Below are 27,803 nucleotides of genomic sequence, written 5' to 3'. Positions count from 1 at the left end.
CAGCCGTGATGCACTCACAACACTGAGATGAACATCATAGCGACGGGTTTTCCATTCATTCATATACCAAAAAGCGCTGCTTAGTTCCTGCTACGAGTCTGAGGCACACCTCCCTGCACAAACTTTGCGGAAAAGGTGCACACAAGGGTCAAAATGAAGCGGAAGAAGAATGCAGCGTCAAAGCTGTAGTCGTGGCTGCCACGGGGCGGCCCTCTCCTTACCGAAACGAGCCTCCCCCAGGCTCCTTGAGTTTGTTTTTCTGCGCAGCAGCTGCTTGAGCCGAGACGGCAGAGAGAGCTTTGGTTCCAGGTAGCACGGCGGGCTTCACCACGGGGACTGCAACACAAGACACCAACGGTATACCCACCAACGGGCCGTGGGCACGCTCCGTGGAAGCCCCCGCCACTGCTCTGGAGCCTGGCGGCCCGAGGGGCGGGCATCGCCGTGGACCTGCCACGATGAAGCTGGTAGAGACGCCGGGATCCCAACCCGAAAGTACAGGCAAAAGCATAGCGCGCCCCCCCCAAGCACTTACTCCTCTGAAACCCATCGCCCTCTGGCAAGTGCAAGAGAGGCTGGGAGTGGAGCGATCAGCTGCGCTGACTGGATCTGACTCCCACACCCGCGCCCCCATGGAGGTGACGGCCGCACGGTGCTGCTCGGGCAGCTCACGGCACCGAACGGGGGCCCTCACCTGGCTGCAGCTGGTTCAGCTGGATCTGCTGGGGTGCGGTGAGCACGATGCGGCTGTGAGGCTGCCGGAGCGCGACCATGGGCGTCTGCGTCAGCGTCACCTGTGGCGGGCGGATCAGCGCTCCGGGCTTAGGCGGCTGCTGGATCACCTGAGGCAGAGCCGCGGGCCCATCAGCACACCCCCCGGAGCTGCCAGCACCCGTCCCCGGCCAGGGCCCTGCCAGGACCGGGACACCTGCGTCAGGTGCCACAACAGAGACAAGCCCTTGGGGCAGATCTGCACAGAGGGCCTGAGGTCCTGAGGTCGGAGCCGGAAGGAGGCAGGCTGACTTGGCGGGCTGGCGTGGAACACAGGCCTTCCCCCAAATTTCAGCAGAGGGGATACGGTTGCTGAGGGCTGCAGGCCCACTTTCCCTCCTCCACAGGGTCTCTAAGAGGTGCGCTGCCTTTTTTACACTGGGGGGAGGGGAAGGTCAGATTTCCCAAGTCCTGCCCTGAACTTGGTCCTTAAGGAAGAGCCTCTCCGACGGCCTCCCCATCGGGGCCTGCCTACACTCATCACCCCAGGCTGAGCCCAGCCCTGGGCATGTCCCTGCTGCCCCCTTATCACAGGCCCACGGGGCATGGTGCTGCCCTGCCTGGAGCTGTCAGCTGGAGCCCACTCCCACCTCGGCCTTCACCTGGCTCAGCCCCTGTGCCCGGCCTGGCGCCGTGCCCCGCACACAGCTGCGCCCCCCAGGCCTGCAGGGCCGAGCCCTCTCTGGGGCCAGATGCTTCAGGACTTTATCTCAATGTTACAAAGGTGACCAGCTGCATATGCCCTGGACTACAGGACAGCTGCTGAGGGACAGGGCAGTGCCCTGCAACCAAACTGTCTCCACGACAAACCTATGAAAAATTACACATAAAGAAGAATAAAGATAACTATTGCCTCAAAGTGGTTCACGTCAGGTTTTGCCATAAACTCAGGGAAAAGCCTCAGGTGTGTGTCTCTAGAGGCTTCAAGGCAGGCAGGGAATGGGCCAGGCTTGGGCCTGAGCGCACTGCTGTCCCCCCGCCAACAGGCACACCACATCCAGCAGGACCAGGGAAGTGGAACGCAGAAGTGACCCTGCCAGCCAAGACTGCCTCTGACTGCAAACCACAGACAGCATCGGGTTGTTCACCTTTCAAGGAAGGACGACTACCCACCCATTTCTCTTCAAGAGAATTCTCCTTTGGCATAAATTAGGCCCAGCGGTTAGGGGAGTCCCGTACATACAAATCTCTGCCCCTCGGCGTGACTCATGCACACCTTTGGCCCCCTGTCCCGAAGCTCCCAGTCCCGTAGGCCAGATGCTCTGACCCACTGAGAGCATGAGTCCCTCACCACCTGTCCACACAAAGACAGAAGCTGTCCCCTGAGCAGGTGGGAAAACAGCCTGATGGACTCTGGTCGCTCACTCGGTTATGAAGTGGCTGCTGCAATAAAACACGTTCTACAACCTGCTACCAAGTCACAAGGCAGCCTGCACTGCGGAGGTTTTTTAACTGTGTGTAAGGAACAAAATCCCCTTCAAAGTTGAAAAAAATCAACTGCCTTTCTACGTCTGGGGAGCCCAGCTGTCTATGGGAGCACATTTAAAGTACAATTCTTCCCAGCAGAGATCTCCCTTCTCCAGCTGCAGAACTCAGAAAACTGGACCCACATTGTAAATCAGCGATCAGTAGCCTGGAACTTTATCTCACCAGGGCCCAAACCACGGCTCCAGAGCCGGGTTCAAGGTCGTGAGACAAGAGACCCACCGCCATCTGCCTGACATATCGTCACCAGGCACACACAGTTTCCGGTCTTGGGGTCATTATGTCCAACCGAAGGTCACGTCCCACTAAAATTCACAGCAAACACACCGTGATCCTTTAAACCATGAATACCTCCCCCAAACGATATGGGTAACAGACCAGTGGGGTTAAGAGTCAACATGCTTATTTTATGTTCCTGAGCAAGAAATCACGAACTTGCAGGGCCGAGGCCTCTAGCTCCTGCTCGAACTACTCAGGCAGCAGCACCCAAGCTTGTCCCTGGCAGCAGCCTTCCCGCCTGCTGGAGGGAGGCTTCCTGAGCCGGGGCCGACTGTGGGGGGCAGCGGGCAGCGAGGGGATGGGCAAGGCTCTCGCCTTCATACCAGTGGCGTGGGCTGCCCCTGCTTGCCAACGCCAACCTGTGTGGGCTGCGTGAGGCTGATGACAGGGGGCTGCAGAGCGCCGGTCACGGTGGCTGCCGTCTTCCCGGCCGTGCGCTGGGCTGAGCTGCTCAGCACCACGGCCGTGAGCGCGGTGGTGGCCTGCGAGGCGGGCGGCGGCTGCTGCTGGCTCTGCTGGATGAAGGCCGCGGAGTCGGGGGTCAGCTGTCTCAAGGCGGGCAAGCTCCTCTGGGCGGAAAGACAGACACGGGGTCGGCGGCAGCACAGGCACCGGGTTCCTTCCTCACAAACCCAGAAACCTCCAGCTCTGAGAAACAGGCCTCCAGCAACACCATGTAGGATTTAGAGCCTTAGAGCCTCTGCCTCTGGATGTTGGGATCAGCATCCAGCACTCATGAGCCCTGAAACCGCCCCCGCCCCTCCCCCCGTCACCCAGCAGGATTATTCTCCGTGAGAACCAGCTAAAATGTTTAGAGGAGAGACAAGAACGGTATTTTTACATCACGGCGTCAAGGGTTACTTAGGAGGGCCGCCCTGATGCCCTGAGCCCTGGCTCCTCACTGTGAGCCCCGCCTGTCAGCTTCTCTGCTGGGGCTCAGTCCTCGGCCCGGGCATTGCACATCAGCAGCTGCAGCGTCAGGGGCTTCACAACATACAGGAGAGCCGCCCGACGGGAAACTTAACGGGTCCTCGAGCCCAGCAGGGGCACCTGCACACCCCTCCTCCTCTCCCACAGGCCTGCTGCAACCTGCCAGCATGCAGGGCTGCACGGGGGTCCTCATGATTACCTTCAGGAAAGGCACAAGGTAAGGTTGAGGTGAAGAATTAAGTTCCCGGTATAATCTACTAGTGAAATCTTCTGCTTCAATTTTTCCATCCTTAAAAACAAAAAGCACAACAAAATCTTCCTGTGAATAGAAGTCAAAACACATCTCTACTCAACATGCACTGGCATCCTGTTTGGGAATCAGTGTTCTTTCTGCCAGGTCTTGCATGGGACAGAGGAGACAGCACAGAAGTCAGGCACGCCGTCACAAAGAGATAGTGACCGACACCAAAGACTCACAGAAGACCCTAGGAGGACGCCCCGGGAAGGCAGGGACGTGAGTGCCCAGACGAGAAGGGGCACAACTCCATCCTGGAAACCAAAGCAAGTGTGGTCTGAGGGTAGGGAGGCTAAGAGAGGTGGGTAAGAACGGGACATCACGGGCCATCCCCCAGAGGAGATCCTGAGAGGGGAGACCCTCAGCCAGGCCTGCCGACACCTGGGGTCCCCACAGGAGAACATAAGCTTCTGCTCAACCTGTGCCCTCTTGTTTGGGGTATTAGCAACAGACCAACCCAGAGCTAACTCATGCTAAGTTCAAAGAGGGAACAGCCAGCAGTGTCCACAGTGCCAAGAGGTCTGGTGGGAAGGGTGGAACAGGGGTCCTGGCGCGCTGACGAGAGCACAGCGGGAAGATGAGGGTGCAGTGTCCGATCATCTACGGAGCAAGGGACGGCGAGACCCAGCCAGCTCCTTGGTGTGGGGAGGACCACAGACAAGGGACCGTGGGGATGGAAGAGAAAGGCATTTATTTCAACAGAAATTTTCATTAGAAGGTAAGGATTGTTAAAATAAAAAGCCAGGAGTCCTTGCTTCTTGTGGGAGACAAGATCACTTTTCAATCTCTAAGTTCCCTGAAAATATTTAAGTACGTGGTCTGAAACAATCGCCCGTTTGCACTTCCTTCCTTTCTAGACCAAAACCAGCATGGCCTGTGAGCAGGGCACAGAGCCAGCCCCCGGAGGAGGATACGGCATCTCTGAGAGAGGCTGTCCCGCAGCCCATCACCCCAGCGTAAGGGACTCCTCTCTGCTGCCCACTCTCAGCTGCCTGCACTGGGAAGACACGCCCAGAGATCCAAGAACCTGAGCCGAAAACCCCAGGAGCAGAAAGACAGAAGCCCAGACACCAAACTACCAGATTTCCTCAGCAAAGGAAATCCAAAGGAAAGAGAAGAGCAAAGAGGGACATGAGGCCAAAGGAGACAGAGCGTCCGCTGCAGTGCCTGCTGAGAGCTTAGCCCCGGCTTGAACAAGCCGTAAGCAGCCAGGAGGGGGCCGGGACCATGCGTTGCGTGGCATGGCTACATTTGCAGGCTGACCACGCGTAGTCGCGGTCTTTAACAAGTGCCCTTCTGTGCCGAAATATGTACGGGACTGGGGAGGAGAGGGGGAGGCAGTGGTGGGGCACAGCAGCCACAAGATTGGGTGTGACTCGGACCCTGGAGAAGCTCGGAGATGGGGCTCAGGGCTTCACCAGACTCCGTTTTCCACTTCTGACAGGTTTAAAATTCTCCACTACAGAAGGTAAAGCAGAGATATGAGAGCAAGCCTGTAAAATGTGCTCCGTTGGGTGTGTCTAAAATGCTTCTGGAGCCAACAGGACACTTCCAAGTGGCAATCAACAGGGCCGGCTCTCTTCATGTGGATGCCCTGGGATGCGGCCAGGCTGGCACACGGCGAGGCCGCAAAGGGCGCCAGCCTCCACGCGGTACAGGGCAGGGCGTCCATGGCAGCCTCTCTACGAAGTCCCCAGAAGGCTGCCCCAGGCCCGGTGCCCGTCTGGGCCATGCACACCTGTGGCAGGACGTCTCCCCTCCCCAACAGACTCCGCGCATCCCACAGACGCTCTCAGGCCACGGGGCTCTGGGTCACGCTCTTACCAGTAGGCTCTGTACAAGTTCTTTCACGTTAGCAGCTGTCTCTGTGGACTGTTTACCGGATGAAGCCAGCTTTATTAACGTAGACAGAAAATTTTTACATTTCTTCACGTTTTCCATTGTTTCCTGGAATTAAGTTAAAAAGATTCAAGTGAAAACATGTTAAGGCAGATTTCCATCACAGGGTCTGGGTCAACGGAAATGCGCGTTTGTATATAAGAAACCTGCACTTCTCCTCTAAGTGTACAATAAAATGAATTAAATGATGACACAGCTACTGAAGATGAGGGAAAGCCCTGAGCAAGGAAACGAGAAGGGGAGTCCAAATGAGTCTGATCCGGGGGCTGAGAGATGCGCACGTGCACAGGAAGCTACTGCGCATCTAACGGGGACGTGGTCCTGGTCCACGGACAGCAGCTTCTGTACGGCCCACGGGCCATGTCCTCAAAGGCCACTGTCTGGGCTCCTGTCATGGTGGACTTCTGTGCAGCCTCAAAGCCCCAAGCAGAGGCCAGGGCCGCTCACACCCCGCCTCAGAGAGGCCAAGGTCCCCGGCCCTGGAGGAAGGGAGGCTGCGGGTAGGTGGGCGGCGGGCAACAGGGCACCTTGAGGCGCCTCTCGTCCACCCCCACGGGGGGCACTCACCGTGGCAGCTGTGGAGGTGGTGGTGGCCCCTGGGACCGTTCGCTGAGGTGTCCCCGTCTGAACAGCCGTCGCCGTCCCGAGGGAAGTTGTCTGGGCAGCGCCACCCAGAACCAGCTGAGGCTACGAGAGCCCAAAATGAAAGGTGACCACAGGCTCCGCAGAGATGACCCTCATGTCCCCCAGAAGGAAACAAGACTCTACAGCAGGTGGAGCTGCAGACAAAGGCCCCGGGGCCACGGTCCGGAGCGCCGAGGGATGCAGGATGGCCCACATGGCCAGAGACCACAAGCCCGGAAGCGCCATGCAGAGCCCAGCCTGGCATCAGAGTCCCAGGGTGGCCACCGTAAATCAGCTCTCCTCCAGAAACCAGACGCAAAACAGAAACACTACAGCTGAAACACGTCACCCGGCTTGTGCAGAGGCTGGAGACAGGGAAGGCTGGGGCATGAGGTCGTCACTAGTCACCCGGGGGGCGGGGGGCGGGCTGTGCCTCCGCCACCACACGGACCCTTCTCTGCTCTCCACAGGCGGGTCACAGAGAGACCTCAAGGCACGGGGGTTTCAGAGCAGATTCATGCGTGGGTGTGAGTGGGGAGGGGCCGCTTCACTGAACACAGGCGCGGGGCCCGCAGGGCGGGACCCCGGTGACATCTCCAGTGACATCTCCAGCCCTCGGGGAGGCCCCGAGGTTTCATTCCACGTGAACCATCACGACAGACTGGCCGGTTTCTCGCACCAGATGCTTCCAATTTATAAATCTAGTCTTCGATGTCTCTCCAACCTTCCAAACGTCACTTTCCAGCAGCTCGGGCGCAGGGACAGCGGCCCAGAGCAGGGCGTCCACTCAGCCTCGGCCGCCCAAGCCAGCGCCAGGTGAGTCGTCTCTGGCACCAGCGACCCCCAGCTGCGGACCCCAGGCCCCTGCCGGCCCGCATCCTCTCCCTGGACGTCCTCAGGCACCACGCCGCAACCAGAGCCGGCAAGTGTCTCGGGCAGCCGGGGGACAGCGGGGCTGCTGCAGCTCCCAGCAGGAGCCAGGGCACCTCTAGACGCCCCCATGCCCACTCCCGAGGCCTGACGGACGCATGCTTCCCCGCGTGACCTGAGACCGGGAGCCGATGCGGGTAAATTCGCCACCGTACGTGATGCGGGAAAAGTGGCCTTTCCCTGTAACTGGGACTCAGGCGCGCCCACCGGACTGAGCTCAGGACACAGAGAGCGTCCCAGGAAAGCCACCCTGTCCTGGGTGCACCCCAGTCGCGCCAAGCCCACCGCGGGGCTCCGGGTGCCCCTCCCGCTGCTTCATAGAGCAGCATCACCCACGCATGGTGCCACGTGGAGGCCAGGTGCCGCCAGGGGGACGGGAGCCCCCGGCGGGGGGGTGCGGCTCCGGGATTCCCCCCGCTGTCCTGCCCCTCTCTTCTGCCTCCTTTTCCCCCTTCGGGAAATGGTAACAGCACCTACCCCGCAGCCCCGTGGTGGGGCTTACACACAATCAGCAACGATGTAAGCACAGTCCCAGCTCCCCCCAGAGGCCCGACACAAAGCGGGCAACGCTGTAAAACCCGCACTGGTGACCCACGCTGGTGATGGACACGCGTAAACACGTTAAGAACAGAACAACTCTGAACCACTTTGCTTCTGGCTGCCCCGAGCCAGCTGCTGCCCTGACCATGGATCTCCTCCCCATTAGAGAAGGAGCCAGCCCAGCCTGGGCGCTGCCCCCTCCCCTCCTCGGCTTTCCCGACCAGAGGCTGAGCTGCCGGCACCGTCCACGCAACCCAAGAGGGCTCAGCGCCTGCTCCAGAGCACTCGCCTACCCACAGCTTAAAAGCATTTTAACAACAAACACCAACCCCACAGGCCGACAGGGAACGTCTCTGGAACTGGACTTCACTCCTGGCAAAGGGCACAGGCCACGAAGGAGGCAGGCCAGCCAGGTGGCCAGCACACAGGCCCTGCGGCCACTTCCGGAAGCCCCGACCCTCACTCGTCTGTGCCTCACCAGGAAGAGGGGCCGAGAATCACACCCACTGGCGCACACAAGCATTGAGAGCGCCATTCTCAGATGGGACCCCCATCCTCGCCCCAACAGGTGCCACACCCACACGTCCACACCATAGATTCCTCTGCCTTTCGATCAAGTATCAACATTTCAGGACACCTGGGTGGCCCAGCGGTTAAGCACCTGCCTTTGGCTCAAGGCATGATCCCGGGGTCCTGGGATTGGGCTCCCCACAGGGAGCTTGCTTCTCCCTCTGCCTGTGTCTCTGCCTCTCTCTCTCATGAGTAAATAAATAAAATATTAAAAAAAAAAAAACAAAAAAAAAAAAACTAAGTGACATTTCTAACTCTACTCCCAGCATAGCAGGAAGCTTTTAAACATGTTGCTGGTATGAAAATCCATGTGGCTTTAAAGGAAAGGAAGCCTGACCTGTCCCGGGTCAGCAGTCAAAGAAAAACAGTCTTCAGGACACCTTCCTCCCGAAGCTCAGCTTAGCACCCAGCACCCCAGCCCGCACCCACAGCCACCTCACCTGCACTCCGGGTGAGCGCTGCAGTGCCGTGTTGGGCTGTACCGTCGTCTGGGCCTGAGACACTTGCTTGATTATGGTCGTTGGGGTCACCTGCCGTGCAATAATAGGGGTCCCAGGTGCCTGAAAAACAAGCAAGCATCATCTAAAAGGAGCAACAAGTGACAGTATTTCCCCGCCACCCGATGCAGCACAATCAACCCTTGAGGACAGAACCGGGGCACCCCGGCGCATCCAGCCTCAAGCTACAGTCATCAACAAAGCCACCCCAATTCTAAACTTTTCTTACCAGAGGGAAAGTGTATGATCAAAATATGTATGTGCTGTAATCAAGCTACCGCTAGGCTCCTTCGCCCGAGTCTACCAAACACGGTCTTTAAAGAACGCGAATATCTGGGAAACAGCTCTGTGCTCCCGTTCACAAGCACTAACACAGGAAGGGTGCGTCCCTGGGTCTAAGGATGGGTCACAGTGCGGCAGAAGAGGAGGTAAGGGAGTGACCAGGTGGCCCCGACACCTCAACCCGATGGAAAGACGGCACGAGTCCCAAGCATGTTGGCGCTGAGGCGGGCTGACAGCAATGGTGCTGGCGGTCAGACGGCAACTTGCACAAGTGACAGTGACACCACAGGTGTCCTCCGCCTGCATCTTACTTCACACAGCCCCACGGGCCTTGAGCTCGCTGCTCTGAGCCGTCCCTCGATCACGGGGCGCCCTGTGGGTCTCCCAGCACAGCCAAGGCCTCCGTCCACAGCGCGGGCCTCCACCTCCACAGGGGACACGGCTGACTCCACAGGAACGTCAAGCCCCTGCCAGTCTCCACCTCAGTTACTAACAGGCCACCCAGTCAGGCAGGGCCTGAGTTACAACCCCGAGCAAAAAGGCACCAGGAGACAGAGGAGACGCGGGTAGCATGCTGGCACGCGCTCGATCGGAGTCAGGATGTGGACAAGACACGCCAGCACTGGGGAACCCGGTCCCCCACCCTGATCTCCAGGCTCAGGGCGCTTACCCCCAAAGGCCTAACTACACATGTGGAGGGCACGGGTGCCGTTTCATGCCACCTCCTAATGCTCCCACACGCCTCCCTGACACCAACAGGTAACGCACGCAGGGTTCACTTTGTACAAGAGGAGACTGAGGCACGGGAGGTGGAGTCAGGGGACAGCAGGGAAGAGACAGGACAGAGTCCAGGCCACCATGCCAGAGTTTCGCAGAGTGTGGACGCAGAGCCAGCTCCTCAGAGCCTCCCGATGGTGGACGGCGCATGGCCGCCCCTCTCCGCCCTCACAGGACACCTGCAAGACGCCCCACGGGCTGCCACCACCCGGCGCACATGCACTCACCTGTACGGTAGAGATCTGGACGGGAGGGGCACTTGTGGGGGTTGCAGGGCGGGGCGCCATGGTGGTCTGAGGCTGGGTCTGCACGTGGGCCTGGGCCTGCATCTGGGCCAAGGCCTGCTGAGGAATCATTAACAACTGCCCGTTCTCGCTCCGCACGAGGACCATACCTGGGGATAAAGGAGACCTGGCGTCAGGTGACGTACCCCGCACACACATGGCTGGTGAAGGTGCTGACCCTATCAGAGGGGAGCCTGACGGCCCTGAGAAGGAAGGAAAGGTGTGAGAGACACCCAGAGTCCCTGAACTCGAAACACACCTGCCAATAAAGGTGGCATGCAAGATGGGAACGTGCACAAGGTTTTCTCCACCGGATTCATGCCGCAGGTGAGTCTTCCTTTCAGAAGTCAGGCCACCAGCACGGGCCTGCAGGGAGGGCCTGGCGCCCCTCTGGGGAGGACGCCGGGCACAGGGCCCCATGGCCCCACAGCCACACACTGTGCCCACAAGGCTGCCAAGCACACCACACCACTGCTCCTAGGGCAGCGGGAACGTGTAGAGGCAGCAGCCAGTTGTTGGGCCGCCGAGCCCACTCCTTGTCTGGGGCAGTGGGCAGCCTGGCCTCTCCACCGCGGGGCTGGGACCTCGGAGATACAGCCCAGCCACGGCCTGGGGTCCTGTGGAGCCGAAGCAAGCACTGCTCCTGGGAACCTGACTCCCGTCAAGCCCTGTCACCTCACCCCTCTCAGATGTGGGGGGAACGCTGGGCCTGTGGCTAACCTGGGCACCCCCACACAGCCACAAAGACAGGGACGGCCACTCACGTCATGACGCTGGAGCTAAATCACTGGAAAGGCAGTCCCATCAGTCAGATTTGGCATTAATTTTAGCTTCAAGAACCAGCAACCAATTATGTCAGTGATTCTACTAGAAATAATCTATTTTACTGCTTAACTCTCACATTTCCCAGGACAAAGTGAGTAACAAACATCACACTCCTGCTCACACCAGACCCCAGCAGAAGCCCAGTGCCGCGATGCTCCAGCGGGAAAGGAGGCACCTCCACCGCACACGGACCAGCCTCCCGCAGTGTGGACTGAGGATGATACTCTCCAGGAAGAAAAGGCTGCCCGGGAGCCTCCTGTTAGCCCCACAAGAAGCAACGTCAAGGCTTTCCCTCCTGAACCAAACAAGAGCTTCAGTGACCCCCTAGTCTGCGAGGAGCCCCTGAACCTCTGGGTCCTGCCTCCTTCGACAGCCAGCATGACATCAAGAAATAGCCCCTCCCTGGGCTCACAGCTACAAACCCTGATTCAAAAGAACCACATTCATGCCCAGTAAGTAAGCTTCCCTCCAAACATCCCTTTTACAATAAACCATGCTGAAATTTAAAAACAAAACAAAACAAAACAAATACCAGCTGCTGCAAATAACTCACTCTGCTAAAATCTGCCAGACCCAGGAGCCCATGAGCACACCTGGGACCCCACGAGAGGAAACAGGGCCAACTCCTCCTGATGCCAATCCCTTGAGCCCACTACCCCCTCGTCACCAGTCCCCCTTCCATCAGGAAACCCCGCTCCTTACTCGTTAGGAGGAGTGAGGAGGGACGGCAAGGCATCAGTGCCTTAGTGCCCCAACTTCAAGCTTGTTAATACGACAGTGGATGAACGTGCCTTAACTATCAGGTGCTTTTCTGCGTAAAACATTCCTTCAACAGAAACCTAAAGGAAGATTTAAATAATAAACACTCATGAAATAGTCAATGAAGCAGCAGCGCACTGTGCACACTGGGCGCCACAGAAGTGTGAAATGGTGCCGCCCGCTGTGCCGCGTGCCCGTGGCTACAAGTCGGAGAAGGAACCGCGAACGTTGCCAAGAAATGACCCTGGGACTCTAAGCAGGTAACTTCACCTCACGGAGACACTCAGAATACGTCCAAGTCGGTACATAAGGGGACAAGTGAGAATGACAGATGGAACTGGGAAGAAGGGGAGGTGGGCCCCAGTGACCGTGACCCCAAGAACAGCCTCGTGGCTCCGGAGGCCGAGGGAGGGCGGTGTGCACACGGGAGTGGGCGCTGTCCTGGGGACACGATTCCCTCCAGTGTCCCCGGCCACGATGCGTTACAGTCACTGATCATGCAGAAAGCACAGAGCCCCAGGATAATCACAACGCTGACAGCTGCATCAAGTGCCACATTTTAATGACATTATCACAGTCTTGGATCTCGGAAACTCTCACTGTAACCACTCACTTCAAACAGATAACCTGTACAGCGTCTGCTCTTGCGCGGACCAAGAAAACACAACTCTGTCTCAAAGTCAGCTCCCCTCTGCAGGTGCAACATGGGCTCAGGGAAGGGGTCCTGCGGGTGCGGTCCGCTGCCCCTTACACACGGGGCCACCTGGCACACCACAGTGCCCTCCTTCCCAAACACATCCAAAGCCCACTCCGCACACACGCGCCCTGGCGAGCGAGAGGAGGACTGCACACGCTGGCCTTAACCGTCTGACCCCTGACACAGAAAATACATCTTCTGTTTCCGAAGACCCTTCGGCGCCTGCCCAGCCAAGGTGGCCAGTCCTCGAAGGCAGTTCACAGGCAAGGTCAGGAGCCATGGACGGGCCTCCCTCCGCCTCCCCCAGGAGCCACTGCCTCTGCTCAGGATGCACAGAAGCCAAAACCAGCCTGTCTGCCCGAGAAACAACCCTGCCCAAGCAGACAGAACTTCAGATGTTCTTTTTTTAATAATTGTAACACTTTGCTGAAAATAGTGAGTCTATGCAGCAAACAAGCAATGCAGAGACGTACAAGGAGAACAGAAGTCTGAAATCCCACGTCCTCTGGTCACCATGCACACGGAGGACATGCATTTCGACGGCGGTGATGAGAAGAAGCAGTCCGTGGCATTTCCTTCCTCTCACCGCTTCTATCGCAAGTCATTTCCGTGTCACTGAGCATTCTTCAAAAACACAGTTTTCAGGAACTACATAATACTTCATCCAAAATATATGTATAACTTCTTTATTGCTTAGGATATTGGGCTATTTTCTGGTTTTCATGGCTGTGAAAGCTCAGATTTTAAAATTACAATGCGCAGCACCAATGCCCTGCCAGGAGTTCCACAGGCCGCACCGTCTGGCAGAGCCTGGGCTCCTGCGCTCACCCACGCGAGCCCCAGCTCACCTGCGTGGGAGGCCGGGCCACCGCCTGCGGGCCGTCCCTGCTGCTCAGCATCGCGTGGACCGCCAGCTCTTTAGAGAGAATCCTATCCTTCCTCCAGCACCAGAGCTCAAGATAAACTCAAGGTTTTTACCCAATGTTACAGTTTCCATGATCCTTTTCATACCAACTTTTACTGTATTTTTAACCAAAATGTAGGTCAGCCAAAGCTACGCTACAGATTAAACAGGCATTTTTGGACTCGCCTGGGAACCTCCACCTGGGCGGCATCCCTTCTGGGGAGGCTCCTTCACACAACCTCCTGTGGGGTCCGCACCACCCCCGCCTGGCCCATCACAGCCCTTCACGCGGGGGCCCAGCCGGGCACCTCTCTCGGGGCCACGGCTGGGGCTGTAATGACAGGAGCAGGGCACATGGAAGGGTTGCTGGGCCAGGGGGACCAGACCTCCAGCCTCACCCTCCCCGCCACGAGGGTCTCCAGTGCTGTCACCTGTCAGAGCACGAGTCCACAAAGACTCAAAAGGCAAAGCCCTCTACCATTAAACACGTGCAAAAAGAAACTGCGCCCCGAACCCTGATGTCAACGCCAAAGAAGCCAGAATTGGGACCAAAGCCGAGAAAAGGGGCAGAGCTCAGTGTGAAACACAGCCGAGACTTGGTTCCTGAGTGGCTGCCCACCACGGTGCGAGCCGGAACCGCGAGCCGGAACCACGAGCCGGAACCACGAGCCAGAACCACGAGCAAGAGCCTGGGGAAGGAGAAGAGGACCAGGGACCTGCTGGCCCCAGGCTGTGGCCTGAGAAAGAGCAGGGCTGTCCCCGGGGCCCGGGACCCAGAGTAAGAGCCCCAGGTCCTCCTGCCACACAGCCGCTGATGCGGACACAGGCAAAGCTCACGTCAACTACGGCCCAGGTGTTCCTTTCACTCTTGTGGCTTGCTGCCGGGGTACCGTGACTCCGGAAAGTGGGGGCACGGGGCTCCAACACGCGTGTGGGCGGGGCCCCCAGGGCCTGGCACCACACCCACCTCACAGGTCTAAGTGTAGAGGGGACAGCACGCACCAACCGTACCGCTGCTGCGGTGCTGGCTCTGAAGGGCCCAATGCACACGAGGCCTGACCCAGGCCCTGGTCCCAGGGTTTTGGTCCTCCGAGAGCCGCTGCTCCATGCCGCAGTCTCCCCGCATTTTGGCGGCTCTGCTCCCCACACCTGTCCAGAAACTGCACAAAGCGGACCATCATTTCTGGGAAAACTGCCCCTAGGCTCCTGAAGGGCCAACCAGACAGTGGTGTAGGACCCACTAGTGGGCTGGGACACGAGCTCGGGCAGGAAGTCCTCCCCAGAATCCGGAGCTCTGTTCTCCTGGACAGCTCATCCTGTTCCCTTAAGGAGGCATCTGTGCTATTACAGTATGCACAGTGGGCATCGTTCTTTCAAAACCTGTTTACTATTTACTGTTGTAAAGCTAAATGATTTCTTTCTCATGTGTACAGGGGGCAATTCAATGCTCAAAGCTAAAATGGGGGGAAATGCTGTTGCTCAAGGGTGAAGAGCAATGACATTATTCCATTTCTGAATAGTTAAAGATGAAGCTTCTGACCCAATTCACGTTCCAGCACGTGCAGCTGCCTGCACAACACAAATGCTGTTACCACGAACTTTAACTCATCCTAGCATAACGCTAAAAACTACAAACACGGCTGAGAACCGTGAAGAGAGATGTAAAGCGAAGAGCTTTACCAGGCCTCATTCACGGGTCGGGGAAGCCAGTGGCTAAGATGCCAACTCTCCTCAAATGCACCTGCAGATGTAGTGTAATCCACCCGAAATCCCAGCAGCCCTTTGTGTGCAAACGGACAAGATGATTCAAAAATTTGTATACAGAGGCCCTCTGGGTGGCTCAGCGGTTTTAGCATCTACCTTTGGCCCAGGGCGTGATCCTGGAGACCCAAGATCAAATCCCATGTCGGGCTCCCAGCATGGAGCCTGCTTCTCCCTCTGCCTGTGTGTGTGTGTGTGTGTGTGTGTGTGTGTGTCTCCCTCTCTCTCTTTTATAAATGAATAAATTTTTTAAAATCTTAAAAAAATAAAATATTTTAAAAAATAGAATAAAATAAAAAAAATAGAATAAAATAAAATTTGTATACAAACATAAGGTCCTAGAGCAATCAAACAACCATGAGAAAGAATGAAGTTGAGGCTAATGCTACCCATTTCCCAGCGCGCTCAAAGCTGCAGGACAGTGCTGGTGCAAAGTTGGAATAGATTGATGGAGCAGAATGGAGTCCAGAAATGGGCACGGACAACTAATAATTCTTGGCAAAGGCACAAAGGAAATTCAATGGGAAAAAGATAGTCTTTCAACAAATGGGGAATAAGTGAACATCCACAGGCAAAAAGCATGGACTTGGATCCCTGCCTCACACCGTATATCAAAACCGACTCAAAATGGATCCCAGACCCAAATGTATTAAGCCCTAGAACTCTAAATTTCTCAAAGAAGGGACCCCTGGGTGGCTCAGCAGTTGAGCATCTGCCTTCGGCTCAGGTTGTGATCCCGGGGTCCTGGGATCAAGTCCTGCACTGGGCTTCCCACGGGGAGCCTATTCTCCCTCTACCTGTGTCTCTGCCTCTCTCTCTGTCTCTCATGAGTAAATGAGTAACATCTTTAAAAAATAATAATAATAAATTTCTGGAAGAAAATATGGGGGAAAATCTTTGTGACCTTGGATTAGGCAAAGACATTCTATTTTTTTTAATATTTTATTTATTTATTTATTTATTTATTCATGAGACTATACAGAGAGGAGAGAGAGAGGCAGAGACACAGGCAGAGAGAGAAGCAGGCTCCATGCAGGGAGCCCGATGCGGGACTCGATCCCCGGTCTCCAGGATCATGCCCTGGGCTGAAGGCGGACCTAAACCGCTGAGCCACCTGGGCTGCCCAGGCAAAGATATTCTAGATACGACACCAGAAATACAACCCTAGAAAGAACAAGTTGGTAACATGGACTTTATTAAAATTAAACACTTCTGCTCTTCAGAAAACACTACTAAAGGAAACAAAGAAGGCCAGAAGAGGAAAGGAAGTCCTCGCGAGGCACACCTCCAAGAAAAGGCTAGCATCTATAACATGGAATTCTCAAAACCCACTGAAAAGAAACAACCCAATACAAAAAATGGGCAGCAGACTCAAAGAGACGCTTCCCCAAAGACAAACAGACGGCAAAGCAGCACATGTGAAGATGCTCCACACTGGGCATTAGAGAACACTATCAGATCCCCCGTGTGACACCTCGCCACGGTCGCCACACGGGCAAAAGCAGGACACTGACCATCCCAAGTGCCCACATGGGTGTGGAGCGACCAGGGTTCCCAGACACCGCTGGCGTGAACGCATCCTGCAGCTCCCTGCAAAGTCCCACATGCCCTGTCACAGGACCCATCCCTTCCACCTCGAGACACTCACCCGAGAAAAGGAAGAGCAGACCCTTACAAAGACTTACACCCAAGTGATTCGTAGCAGCTTTATGTGTAAGAGCCAAAAACAGGGAACAACCCATAGGTTTACCAGCAGATAAAAGGACAAGCCATGCTGGCATTACCTACAAAACAGAGAAGTAGAGATGACAAGTGATGAGCTGCCGATACACCACAGCATGACCAATGACCAACCTCCCTTCACCTGGAGTGATGGTTCGGCGGAAACCCTCCTGCCCAACAGCTTTCCATAGTTCCCCACAGCTCTAGGGACACAGGTGGGCTCCACAGCAGGCTCCCTCAGCAGCCTCATCTCAAAGACACTAGCCACAGAGCCCCTGCCTACCCCAGGGCCTCCTGGCCTCATTCTAGAACATTCCTTCTTCCCTGCTGCCTCTGGAGCAGCTCAAGGCCTGCATCCTCAGAACCCGCCCACACCTCCTCAGGCTGTGCCCCAGTGTCTGTGGCCCCAGGAGGCTGAGTCCCCTCAGTGTAAGCTCCCTGGGGACGGGACCCGGCCTGCGCAGGCCGCCCTCACCTGTCTGCACGAGGAGGCAGGGAGGAGAACAATGGCTTCAAGCCGCACTCCACAGGCCAGCCGCAAACAAGTCCAGCCAGCGTGAGGGCCACCAGCCAAGAAAAATAAAATCAGTGGCTAGTGTCCTCTCTGGCCAACGTGCACAGAAAAAACTGTTTTTCTACGCTGTCAATGCTTTCAAATGCTAAAGATTAGAAAAAATATCTGAAACATCTGAATAAAACAAACACTACACCTGGGGTGAGCACAGCGTGACAGAGCTGCCAATCACTCTGCTGAGCACCTGAATCGAACAGAACACTGTGCGCCAACTACACGTCCGTGAAAAGAGAAATAGAACAGCCCCAGGGCAGGCGGGTCACCCCACGCCTGGAAACACCCGTTCAGGGGTGCAAGCCGACCACGGCCCACGGCTCAGTCAGGAGCCCACACATCACGTTCACCTCCCCCTGCATCGTCCTGACGAAGCTCAGGACAGCAACGGTTTTAAGGCAGTTTGTCCCCTAGAACTCTTCAGATGCTGTGTTTACAAACCTCACCCAGATGTGCACACACACGTGTGCATATGCACAGGCACAAAGGCCACCAGAACTGTTTGCTGCTGGACGGGCCGGTGGAGGAGACCGCAGATGGGGGACGGAGTGGGGTCCTCCCATACAGCGAACATGTCCATACAGGTTGAACTTTTGTAATGAACAGAATTTTGTCCAAAAAAGATGACTAACTTGCCTATAACCACAATAGTTTTATCTACTTTAAAAAGTGGCCAAGGGCACCCAGCTGGAACATGCAACTCTTGATCTTTGGGTCATGAGTTTGAGCCTATGTTGGGTGTGGAGATTACTTAAAGACAAAAATCTCCAAGTTTTTTTTTTTTTTTTTAATAAAAAGTGGCCAAAAAAATACATCAAGTGATTCCACAGTTTCCCACAGCTCTAGGGACACAGGTGGGCTCCATGGCAGGCTCCGACAACACAAGGGCCAAAGAGCAAAGATGCTCAGCCTCACCAATAAGCAAAGACAGGCAAATTACAAGATGACCCTGTTCACCTCATCATGGCACGGGTGGGCACAGGGCATACAATTCTGGGCCAGGATCTCTTCAGACAGTACCAATACTGTAACGCACGTCCCCTGACCCAGAGACTGCAGTCATGGGCCTGTGCACAGTGAGACACTCGCCCAGCAGGGGACAGGTGCAGCCGGCTGGCCGTGTCCACCCTGAGACAACACGCACCATCTAGAGGAATGTGTTCCAACTGTGCACTGGCGGGGATGCGTGTCCTTGATGTGCAACATGAAAAGACAACTGCAGGGCAACACATGGGACCAGCTCCTGCGACAGGCCCCGGGCGTGTTTAGCTATGTACTTAAGAGATAAACAAGTACAGTCACCATGCACCTCAGGGTGTTTATGTCTCAGAAGACGCGCAGGGCTCCACTGTCCGCCGTTCTCCACATCAGCACTAGAAACACTGTCACGTAAAACCATCAAAAGAAAAACAGTGCCAACAAGTGATGGGTGGCCAGCTGCCAGGAGAGCTGTGGTCCCCTCAGCCCTCTGGGGCCACCTGTACCGCTCTATCACCCTGGGCTCCCAGTGCCGCCTGAGGGCCCACGCACTGTCCCTATCCCTATGGCCCCGTCGCAGACCCCCGGAGCCAAGGCGTCCTCTCCCATGGACATCTGCCCATGCCAAATCTCGGACGCTCCATACTGCTTCATCTGTCCTGACGTGGCGGGGCCTTACACCGATCGGGGACACTTACTAAACACCAAAGAGTAAGAGGGTCTCGGTGGCCCCACTCTGTGGCTCTAACAGCATCCCACACAGATGTCACCACTATTCTGGAAGGTGTAGAGGAAACATGGGCCCCAGAAAAGACACAGCCGGCTCCCCTGACAGCGGGGCAGGATGGTGACGCAGCCTCCTCACGGAGGGCCGGGCTCTCCTCCAGCGTCACAGCCTCGGCCCTCCTCACTCCTGCAGCCTCATCCTTCCTGGGAGGCTCGCATCTGCCTAGCTTGCTGCCCTACGCCCTCGGCCCTGCCCACTAGTGTGCACGGTGAGGGAACGGCGTCGTGAGCTCCAGCGGGCTGGTCAGCCAGTACCACTTTCTCATCTCCCTACTTCTTCAAAACCCCTGAAATCCAGGGGCCTCGGGGGCATCCCTGCATTCCTGCTCCGGGAGCCCCAGGTAAACCCCCCTCAACTTTCCTAAACTCTTAGGATCAAGACTGAGTGCATTTAGCTCCAATTCTTCAGTCTGAAATCCTAAAGGCCCCGCACGGACCAAGAAGCTCTCCCCACATGCACATCACTGTGCTCTCCTTCATCTGCAGATTCAGGCACTAGGTTAGTGCCCCCTCGGCCTTGACCCAAGGAGGCTCTGCTCTCGATCTGTGCCCCCCCAACCCCCACCCCACCCAAAGCAAGGTCGCCCAGGGTCACTTCTGCCCTAGCCCCAGGTACACTTGGCCTTCCTTCATTTCCCCGCCCCTGATATTCTCTTCTTCTATTAGGGGTACTTCTGTTATACACCGTAAGTTCTTTCTAGTGTGAAACGTGTGTAAATAAACAAAGAATAAACAAATAAATGCTCCCAGCAAAACCTGAATGCAGCCACAAAGCAGGAGTGCAGAGCCACCGGCAGGCAGGTGCCTGAAGGACCCACTTCTCCCTCCAGAGCTGGGCTTACGTCCAGGGGCCCACAAGCAGCTCTACAAAGAGAGGACAGGAGGCTCTGCAGGATCACTAAGGCAGAGAATGCACAAGATGCTTTGGAAGAATACTCTGGATCTTTGTCAAAATCAATACGCAAAGCGAAACGACGGTCTGCTTCCTGGGATCATCAGGATCATCTTCTGTAATCTCAAATCCCCAAGCCCGTCCACCCCGAGACTAGCGTCTGTGCTCTGTGTTTAGCTGGCTACTGAGCCAGTGGGAGCCAGAGAGGCCAGAGAAGAGTGGCTAATCTGGAAGCGTCAAAGGTGTGGTAAGACAAGCAGCTCGCTGCGCCAGAGCTGTCCGCAACACAGGATGAGGCCCAGAGGGCCCGGCTGGAGGTCCATCCAGGGCCTGGGTCTGCAGCAGCTAAACCACTGAGGGCATCCTGCTTGTCGTGAAAAAGCTGTAGACAGAGCTAACACAGCACAAGTTCGAGGAAACTGAGCTCAGGAGGCAGATGCTGTGCACTTTACATGATTTATAGCAAAACTCCAGCTCTCCAGTACTCAGCCCCCAGGCAAGCTCCCTTCTCGGACCAAACACAGGCTCTGAGCAGCCGAGCTATACACACTCGCTTGGCCATCCAGCAAATACCCACTGAGGCCCTACTAAGTGCCAGGATGTGCCAGGCACCAACAAAAACAAGAAACACAGCCACGGCACACACTCCTGGAGCTCCCTTCGTGGTGGAGAAGGCAGGGACTGGCCAACAACCCCACCCTATCTGATCGATGCTACGGTCAATCGGGTGCTATGGAGGGGAGCTGCTCAGCACTGGAAGAGCATGCAACCTGGGGACCTTCTGGGCCTCGTCTGAGGGGCCTAAGCGGATTCAAGGACGAAGTGGCACCATAGCAGCACAGAAAGCAGTGGGGCCCAGCTGCGAGGAAGGTGAAGGAGAATGCACCCCGTCTCAGCAACACGGGCAAGGACACGGCAAGGGTCAGTGGGGAAGAGCAGAGAATGGGGACCCAGGAGGCTGAGATCCAAGCACAGGTCAGCGAGGCCCCCAGGCCCTAGGCAGGTACTGGGGTTGCCAGCGTGGGTACTCCCTACAAAGTGTGGGGTACGGCTGGAAAAGCAAGAGGACAAGGAGAGACCGCAGGTGGGAGGGAGAGGGTGCTGACAAGCAACACTGTTCAGTTTTAAGTAACATGAAGGCAAATCCCACAGTTGGCAGAAAAAGCATCTGATAAACTCAACATCCACTCATGACTACAGAATAAATATCCCCGCCAAAAAAAGCAAACAACTTCGGGAAATTAGCAATGGGAAGGAGCTTCCTTGACTGGATGAAGGGAATCTACAAACCATCGTCTCCAATGGCTGATCTTTACAGCATTTCCTTTGAAATGAGGAGTAATTCACAGATGCCGTCATCACCTGTTCTACCCAAGACCCCAGCAAGCCCACAGCCCAGAAGACAGGCCAAGGAGCTGGGAGCATAAGAAACTGTCATTAATTGTACAGAATAGGACTCTCCGTGTAGAACATCCAAAAATATTGCACACACATTTTTTAATGAAAGTATGTAAGCATGTAATAAGATTGCTAGACGTGATCAACACCCAGAATTCAGCTACAGGGCCCCTGGCAATCAAGCATCTGCCTTCGGCTCAGGTCATGAACCCAGGGTCCTGGGATCAAGTCTCACATCGGGCTCCCTGATCAGCGGGGAGTCTGCTTCTCTCTCACACACTCTCCCTCTGTGCCTTCCCTCCGTCTCCTCCCCACAAATAAATAAAACCTAACAAAACAAAACAAAACAAAATTCAACTACAATTCAACATACCATCAACAAAAATTAGAAAATGTTAACTCCTTTTTTTTAAGTAGGCCCCACCCCACCCGCAGTGTGCCAGCGTGGAGCCCGACACGGGGCTTGAACTCATGACCTTGAGATCAAGACCTGAGCTGATGGGACGCCAGGGCGGCTCAGTGGTTGAGGATCTGTCTGCCTCTGGCTCAGGCCATGATCTGGGGTCCTAGGGTTGAATCCCATATCGGACTCCCTGCATGGACTTTGCTTCTCCCTCTGCCTGCGTCTCTGCCTCTCTCTCTGTGTGTGTCTCTCATGAATAAATAAAATCTTTAAAAAAAAAGACCTGAGGGGAGATCAAAAGTCAGATGCTTAACCAACTGAGCCACCCAGGCACTCAGAAAATGTAATTTTTGAAAACTACTATTTACAGGTCTGAATGACTAACAAAGCACATGCAAGACCTAGATGGAAAAAAAATACATACGCTTGATTGAGAGATGTGATAAAAGATCCACACCGAGTGATTAACCATACTCGCGAATACACAGACACTATACCACAGATGTCGCTCCTCCCCAAGCTGACCCACAGATCAGTGCAATCCCAATCAAAGCAACTACAGGAACCCTCATGGGCCTCAAACAATTGACTGACAAACGCGTAAGCAAGACAAAAATGCCAAGATGAACACAGACAATTCTCAGGAAGAAGCAAGTAGGGTCCTGCCCTAGAGTTAACACAACCCCACACTATGGACACGGTGGCACCAGCGGAAAAGCACACAGACAAGCCACTGAGAGCCCAGAAACAGACCCCTATATCATATGAAACTTGAAATGTTGCAGAGGGGATGCACAGGTCAGCGAGATAAGGACGGCCCATTCAAAGAAAGAGTGCTGGGTGACCATCTGCCGGAGAAGGGGCAGCAAGTGGCCCGAGCTCCCCTGCACCTGACACAGCCTGATTCCAGGGGACAGAAGACACCAGAGTGGAAGCACACTAAGATGTCAGAAGAAAATACAGGGTACTATCCCTATGAGCTTAGGGTTAGAAAGAGCATATTAATCATGACCCAAAAAGGCGTTTGCCATAAAGACAGATCAGTGCAGCTACATGAGAAAGGAGAACCCCGCTCCGCAGACGAAGACAGAGACAGGCCGGCCGTGGCCACACACACACACACACACACACACACACACACAGCCTCTAAGGAATCATAACCACAATAGAGATGAACTCTCAGACTGGTAAGAGAACACTCAGAGCACGGCCAGCATAGCGCCAGCCCACGGCACGCCCGGCACGCCACCACGACGACTCAGCGGCATGTTGCTATGTGAAGGACACCAGGCTCACAAGAGCACCGCTGTGCACGTTCACATCTACACAGCTCTAGAGGCAAGATCCCGGTCACCGGGTGATGGGGCGGATGGGTGGCTGCCAAGGAGCTCGGGGAGGGGTCTACACCCCGAGTGCAGTGACAGTCACACAACGTACGTGTTCGTTAAAAACTCACGAACTATACGCTCACCAGCGTCAATGTGCGGCACGCAGACTACACCCCCGGAAGGGGACGGTGAAGGTAAAGCCGTGGGGTGCCACTGCACACCCACCAGCAGTCAGGCTGCACGAAGCTGACCCTGTGCCCCACAGACGACGAGGACATTCCCAACGACCACTTAGGAAAAGTGTGGTGGCTTCTGAGGAGCCTGAGCACCGCTTGCCCCGTGACTCAGCAGTTCCATCCTAACACCCAGGAGAGAAGAACGTGCACACGGATGTCCACAGCAGCCTGGCCCACTAATGCTCAGGACAAGGCTTCGCTCCTACCGCCCCCACTGGGAAACCCAACTGCGGGCGCCCTGGGCGTGGACTGACTGACACGGGGGTGCGACAACGGGGGTGAACTCCACACCGTGTGGAGAAGCCAGCCATGATCGCCACGTGCAATACCATTTCTGTGAAGCTTTAGGAGGGCAACCAAACGGCAGACCCAGAGCGCATTGTCTGCCTGGCCCAGGTGTCCTGTCAACAAGGGGGGCACGGGAGGCTCTCGGGGTGAATGGAACATCTGCAGCTGGGGCGTGATGCTGGGCAGACAGGTGCACACACTTCTCACGGCTTACTCTGCACACTCAAAACGGGTGCCTCTTGCGGTCTGTGCTTTATGCACACCCCCCCCCCCCGAAAACTTTCACGTGTGCTGAGCTCTATTTAAAGGCGAGCCTCCTCAACCCTCAGATCCCATGGACTCGGCTGGCACAGCGCCAGGAGGCTGAGTCACCCGCTGACAGCACGGCAGGCCGGGGCAGCCAGGCCGGGATCCCTCTCACCTCCGCAGGGAAGGAGCGTCCCGCCGCCCCTCCTGCACCCGAGCTCCCTGGCTCGGCTGGGGCCGAACATGCGCTCCTCCTGCGTAACTGTCGTGTCTTTGCTGGACTCTATTATCTCCGTCAAATCTTCTAGGGGATCCCTGGGTGGTGCAGTGGTTTAGCGCCTGCCTTTGGCCCAGGGCGTGATCCTGGAGACCCGGGATCGAATCCCACGTCGGGCTCCTGGTGCATGGAGCCTGCTTCTCCCTCTGCCTGTGTCTCTGCCTCTCTCTCTCTCTCTCTCTCTCTCTCTGTGACTATCATAAGTTAAAAAAAAAAAAAAAAAATCTTCTATGATGAGCACGTATCACAGCCGTGCCCTCTCCCCCGAGGTCCCGGAGATGGGGTCCCCCACGAGGGAAGCTGAGGAGCCTCCCCCGGCGCACGGTCAGAAGGTCAGGTCACCCTCGCACTGCATCACCCGCCCGCGTCCTCACGTCACTTCATCCCATCGTCCCCTCGTCACAGGAGGGTGAGCACAGGACAGGAGGTGTTCTCCGAGTGAGAGGCCACGTTCACACAACTTGTATGGCTGCGCGTTGTGACAGCTGTCCTGGGTCACCGGGAGTTCCTGACGCTCCCTGGCTGTGCCCGGTGCAGGTGTGGGGGGTGGCGGGGGGGGGGGGAGAGCACCCGGGGCGTGCAGGGTGTGGCACTGCCCCCGGCTTCAGGCGTCCATGGGGCCTGGGATGATGCCCCCAGATGGGGGAGACTGTACCCCTAAGGGCTACTATGAAGCAGGCAGGCCTGGAGGAAGCTGAGACACATCCATGGGGTCAAGCACACGGCCAGCCCGACGGACACTCCACGCTCTCCGCTGAAGACGAGACGGATGCCTCCGTCGGAACAGAACCCAGAAGGGAGGGCCTCGGGTGGTCCCGGGCGGCGGGGGGGGCAGTGGCCCTTCTCCAGGCACAGACAACAACCTCTCCTCGCCTCACACGGACGCCTCCAAGTGCTCTACTGTCGTGAGAAAAGTGAGGCTCCAGTACCAGCCCTAACCAGCCATCAGTGAAGCCGTTTCAAATACACCCCGAACGCCTATCCCAGCTTTTGCTCCCCTGCACCCCGCTCTCAGAGACACGAATGACAACTCCCACCACAGCTCACAACCTTCCTCTCCTGAAACGGTGGGCAGCACCATGGCAGGCAGGAAAGGAGGCACCGAACTTTTTCCTGAAATCTAGTTTACAAGGAATGAAGTCCACCCATTTTAAGCGCACAATCGGAGTCTGAGCAAATAGGCACAGTTGTGTGTCAGTCACTACCGCAACTAAGACTCGAAACATTTCCATCAATTTACAAACTCCACTGGCACCTCGCGGCGACACCCTGGGGCAAGCGACCACGTGGTTACCCTGAGCTCCTCCTGGGGTCACAGGAAGGGAGTCGTGCACCGGGCGCTCCCCCTGTGCCTGGCTTCTCGCACCTGACAGACACGGCTGTAGGTGCCAGGCCTCTGGTCCTTGCCTCACCGCCTCACCGAGCTCGGACAGACCACATGCCACACACGTGACAAATATCATGGTGATTTCCAATTTGGGCTCTGTAAAGTAGGCTGCTACAAGTGCCCGCAACCAGTTTCGTGGGGATGGACGTCGCATTTCTCTTGGAGCAGGACTGCAGGACACCGCCATGCTCCCTCCTCCTGCCGGGCGCTCGCCCCCTCTGGCCAGCGGGCTCCGTGACCCCCATATCCACCGGCAGGAGGTGCGGCCAGTCCTCCTGGCTCTGGCCACGACCGTGGGCATGGAAGCGATGGGGTATCCGGCCGGGGCTGTCATTTGCACTTCTCTGATAACCAAGGATGTCAGCATCTTTTCACTGCCTAAGGGCCACGTGACCCCTCTTCTGTGTCTATTCCAACCTTCCGCCCATCTTAACAGACAGAGCTGTGTCTCTGCTGTCCTCTGCTCTGGACACAAGTTCTCAGATACATCGCCCCACCCCAAGCCTGCCTTCAAGTTTCTTAACATCTGTCAACTAGCAAAAGTTTTCTTTGCATTCTTAAGTTCAGTGTCCTGATCTTTTCTGCTGCGGTTCAGGTGCTCTGCATCCTGGGGAATCTTGTACTAACCTGCGACGTCGTGCAGCTGGGACACGCTGCCACTTCTAGGGACTCTGCGGCCAGTGTCTGGCGTCCCACAGCAGATGACCCCAGACCCCAGATGCTCTACTTCTGCTGACATTCTTCTTCTCCAGGGCGCCAAGCCACGGTCTGATGGAGCAGGCATGGAGAGCCGGCGACAACGCACTCCCGCCTGCAGGTCTAGGAGACACGCGGCTGAGACGCACTGTGCTTGCCTTAGTCTCCTCCCCCTGACATGGAAACCCTACCCAGAGGGCAACTGCAAACTAACCAAAGCAAAGCAGGACAATGTCACTTTTGGACTCTGTTTGAAAACCAGACCCAGAGAGAACGCGAGGGGCACAGTCTCATTCTGACAAAACTGACTTAGAAGCAGGGGTGGTAAATCTTACGGAAGGGACACCTGCCCAGGACGCTTTAACACGTAGCAGAGCACTCGTGCTGCCCAACCCTAAGTCAGGCTTTGCCATGAGAAAAGTGAGCCCTGATTCCCATGGTAAGAGCACAACAGACGACGAACCTATGCTATTACCTTTCTATCATATGGAAAGTGACACAGTCAGGGGAGCCAGAGGTCTCTGGTCAGTCCTCACCTGGACACGCAAACATGGGAGCTGCCGGATTCACAAGCATCACCCCGACCCTGTTCCCTCAGATCCCCTACATCTAGGGCTGCCCCCGGGCCTTTTCTCTTCCTACCTCTATCCTTCTGCCAAGACTCATCCCTCACCTACCCCAGCCACCCCGACGTGCACGTCCCTTGTCACCACAACCGTGTTTGGCCACCATGCCCACTCTATCCCACACTGAGATGTCCCCTTGTTGGAGAGGGTCACTTTCCAACACAAGTACCAAAAATCACCCCTGAAAGTCCCCTAAAGCCCCTGGAGATACTGGCTGAGCCAGTCCCCTCTGGGAGGACCGTGGCCAACTCCTCCCAGGTACTGGAGCACACTGGTGCCTGTGCATCTGAACCCCAGACCAAAGACGGCACTTGCCTTTGGGGAGCCTGGTGTATCAAAAATGCTTTTCTAAAAACACTGAATGCATGCTCAGGGGCTGAGAAGAGTGCACTTCGCTCCCCTGGAGCGCACCTCCCCATCCTCCCGAGGGGCACTGCCAACTGACCGTGTTATGACTCCGAGAGCTAACACTCAAGGGTTGAGGGGACCTGAACAGCTAGTCAGCAGTGGACCCCAGCTCTCACAGGAGTCCCGCTGGCGGCTGTCACCACCGGGGGCCCTGACCAACCTTGGCTCAGGAAGACAGCTACACGCAGAAGCCCCTGGTAGAGTCGGAGTGGACCTCCCCTCCCTCCCAGGGCTCATCCCCCTCCGGCCCTCCCCTTCCCAGGCAGCCAGCTCTTTGGCCCTCACAGAAGCCCCACCCACTCCCCTGCGCCTCTGACCCCCCACCTGCCTCACCTGTGCCACCCCCCAGGCCCCATCTCCAGGCACAGCAGTGCTGACACGTGCCCCCACTGGGCCATCATCCTGACTGGTCTCCAGGCCAGGGAGGGGCAAGTGGGCCCAGGGTCTCCGAGTGG

General features: G+C 56.3%; 1 protein-coding gene across 1 annotated transcript in view; it reads right to left on the bottom strand.

Annotated features, from left to right (window-relative positions):
- The window catches only part of TAF4 (TATA-box binding protein associated factor 4), a 66,976-nt gene that overhangs the window by 20,544 nt on the left and 18,629 nt on the right, over positions 1–27,803 (bottom strand). The window contains exons 3-10 of the mRNA XM_072735455.1: positions 10,107–10,273; positions 8,764–8,883; positions 6,227–6,346; positions 5,585–5,707; positions 3,665–3,754; positions 2,859–3,104; positions 695–842; positions 222–336 (exon numbers count right to left, since the gene is read on the bottom strand). Of these exons, the coding sequence (XP_072591556.1) occupies positions 222–336; positions 695–842; positions 2,859–3,104; positions 3,665–3,754; positions 5,585–5,707; positions 6,227–6,346; positions 8,764–8,883; positions 10,107–10,273 (1,129 nt within the window). The remainder of the gene's footprint in view (positions 1–221; positions 337–694; positions 843–2,858; positions 3,105–3,664; positions 3,755–5,584; positions 5,708–6,226; positions 6,347–8,763; positions 8,884–10,106; positions 10,274–27,803) is intronic.

Source organism: Vulpes vulpes, chromosome 14 (genome assembly GCF_048418805.1).
Source record: "Vulpes vulpes isolate BD-2025 chromosome 14, VulVul3, whole genome shotgun sequence".
NCBI classification, from domain to species: Eukaryota; Metazoa; Chordata; class Mammalia; order Carnivora; family Canidae; genus Vulpes; species Vulpes vulpes.
Note: the sequence above shows the minus strand (reverse complement) of the source record. Positions and strands in the feature narration are given on the sequence as shown.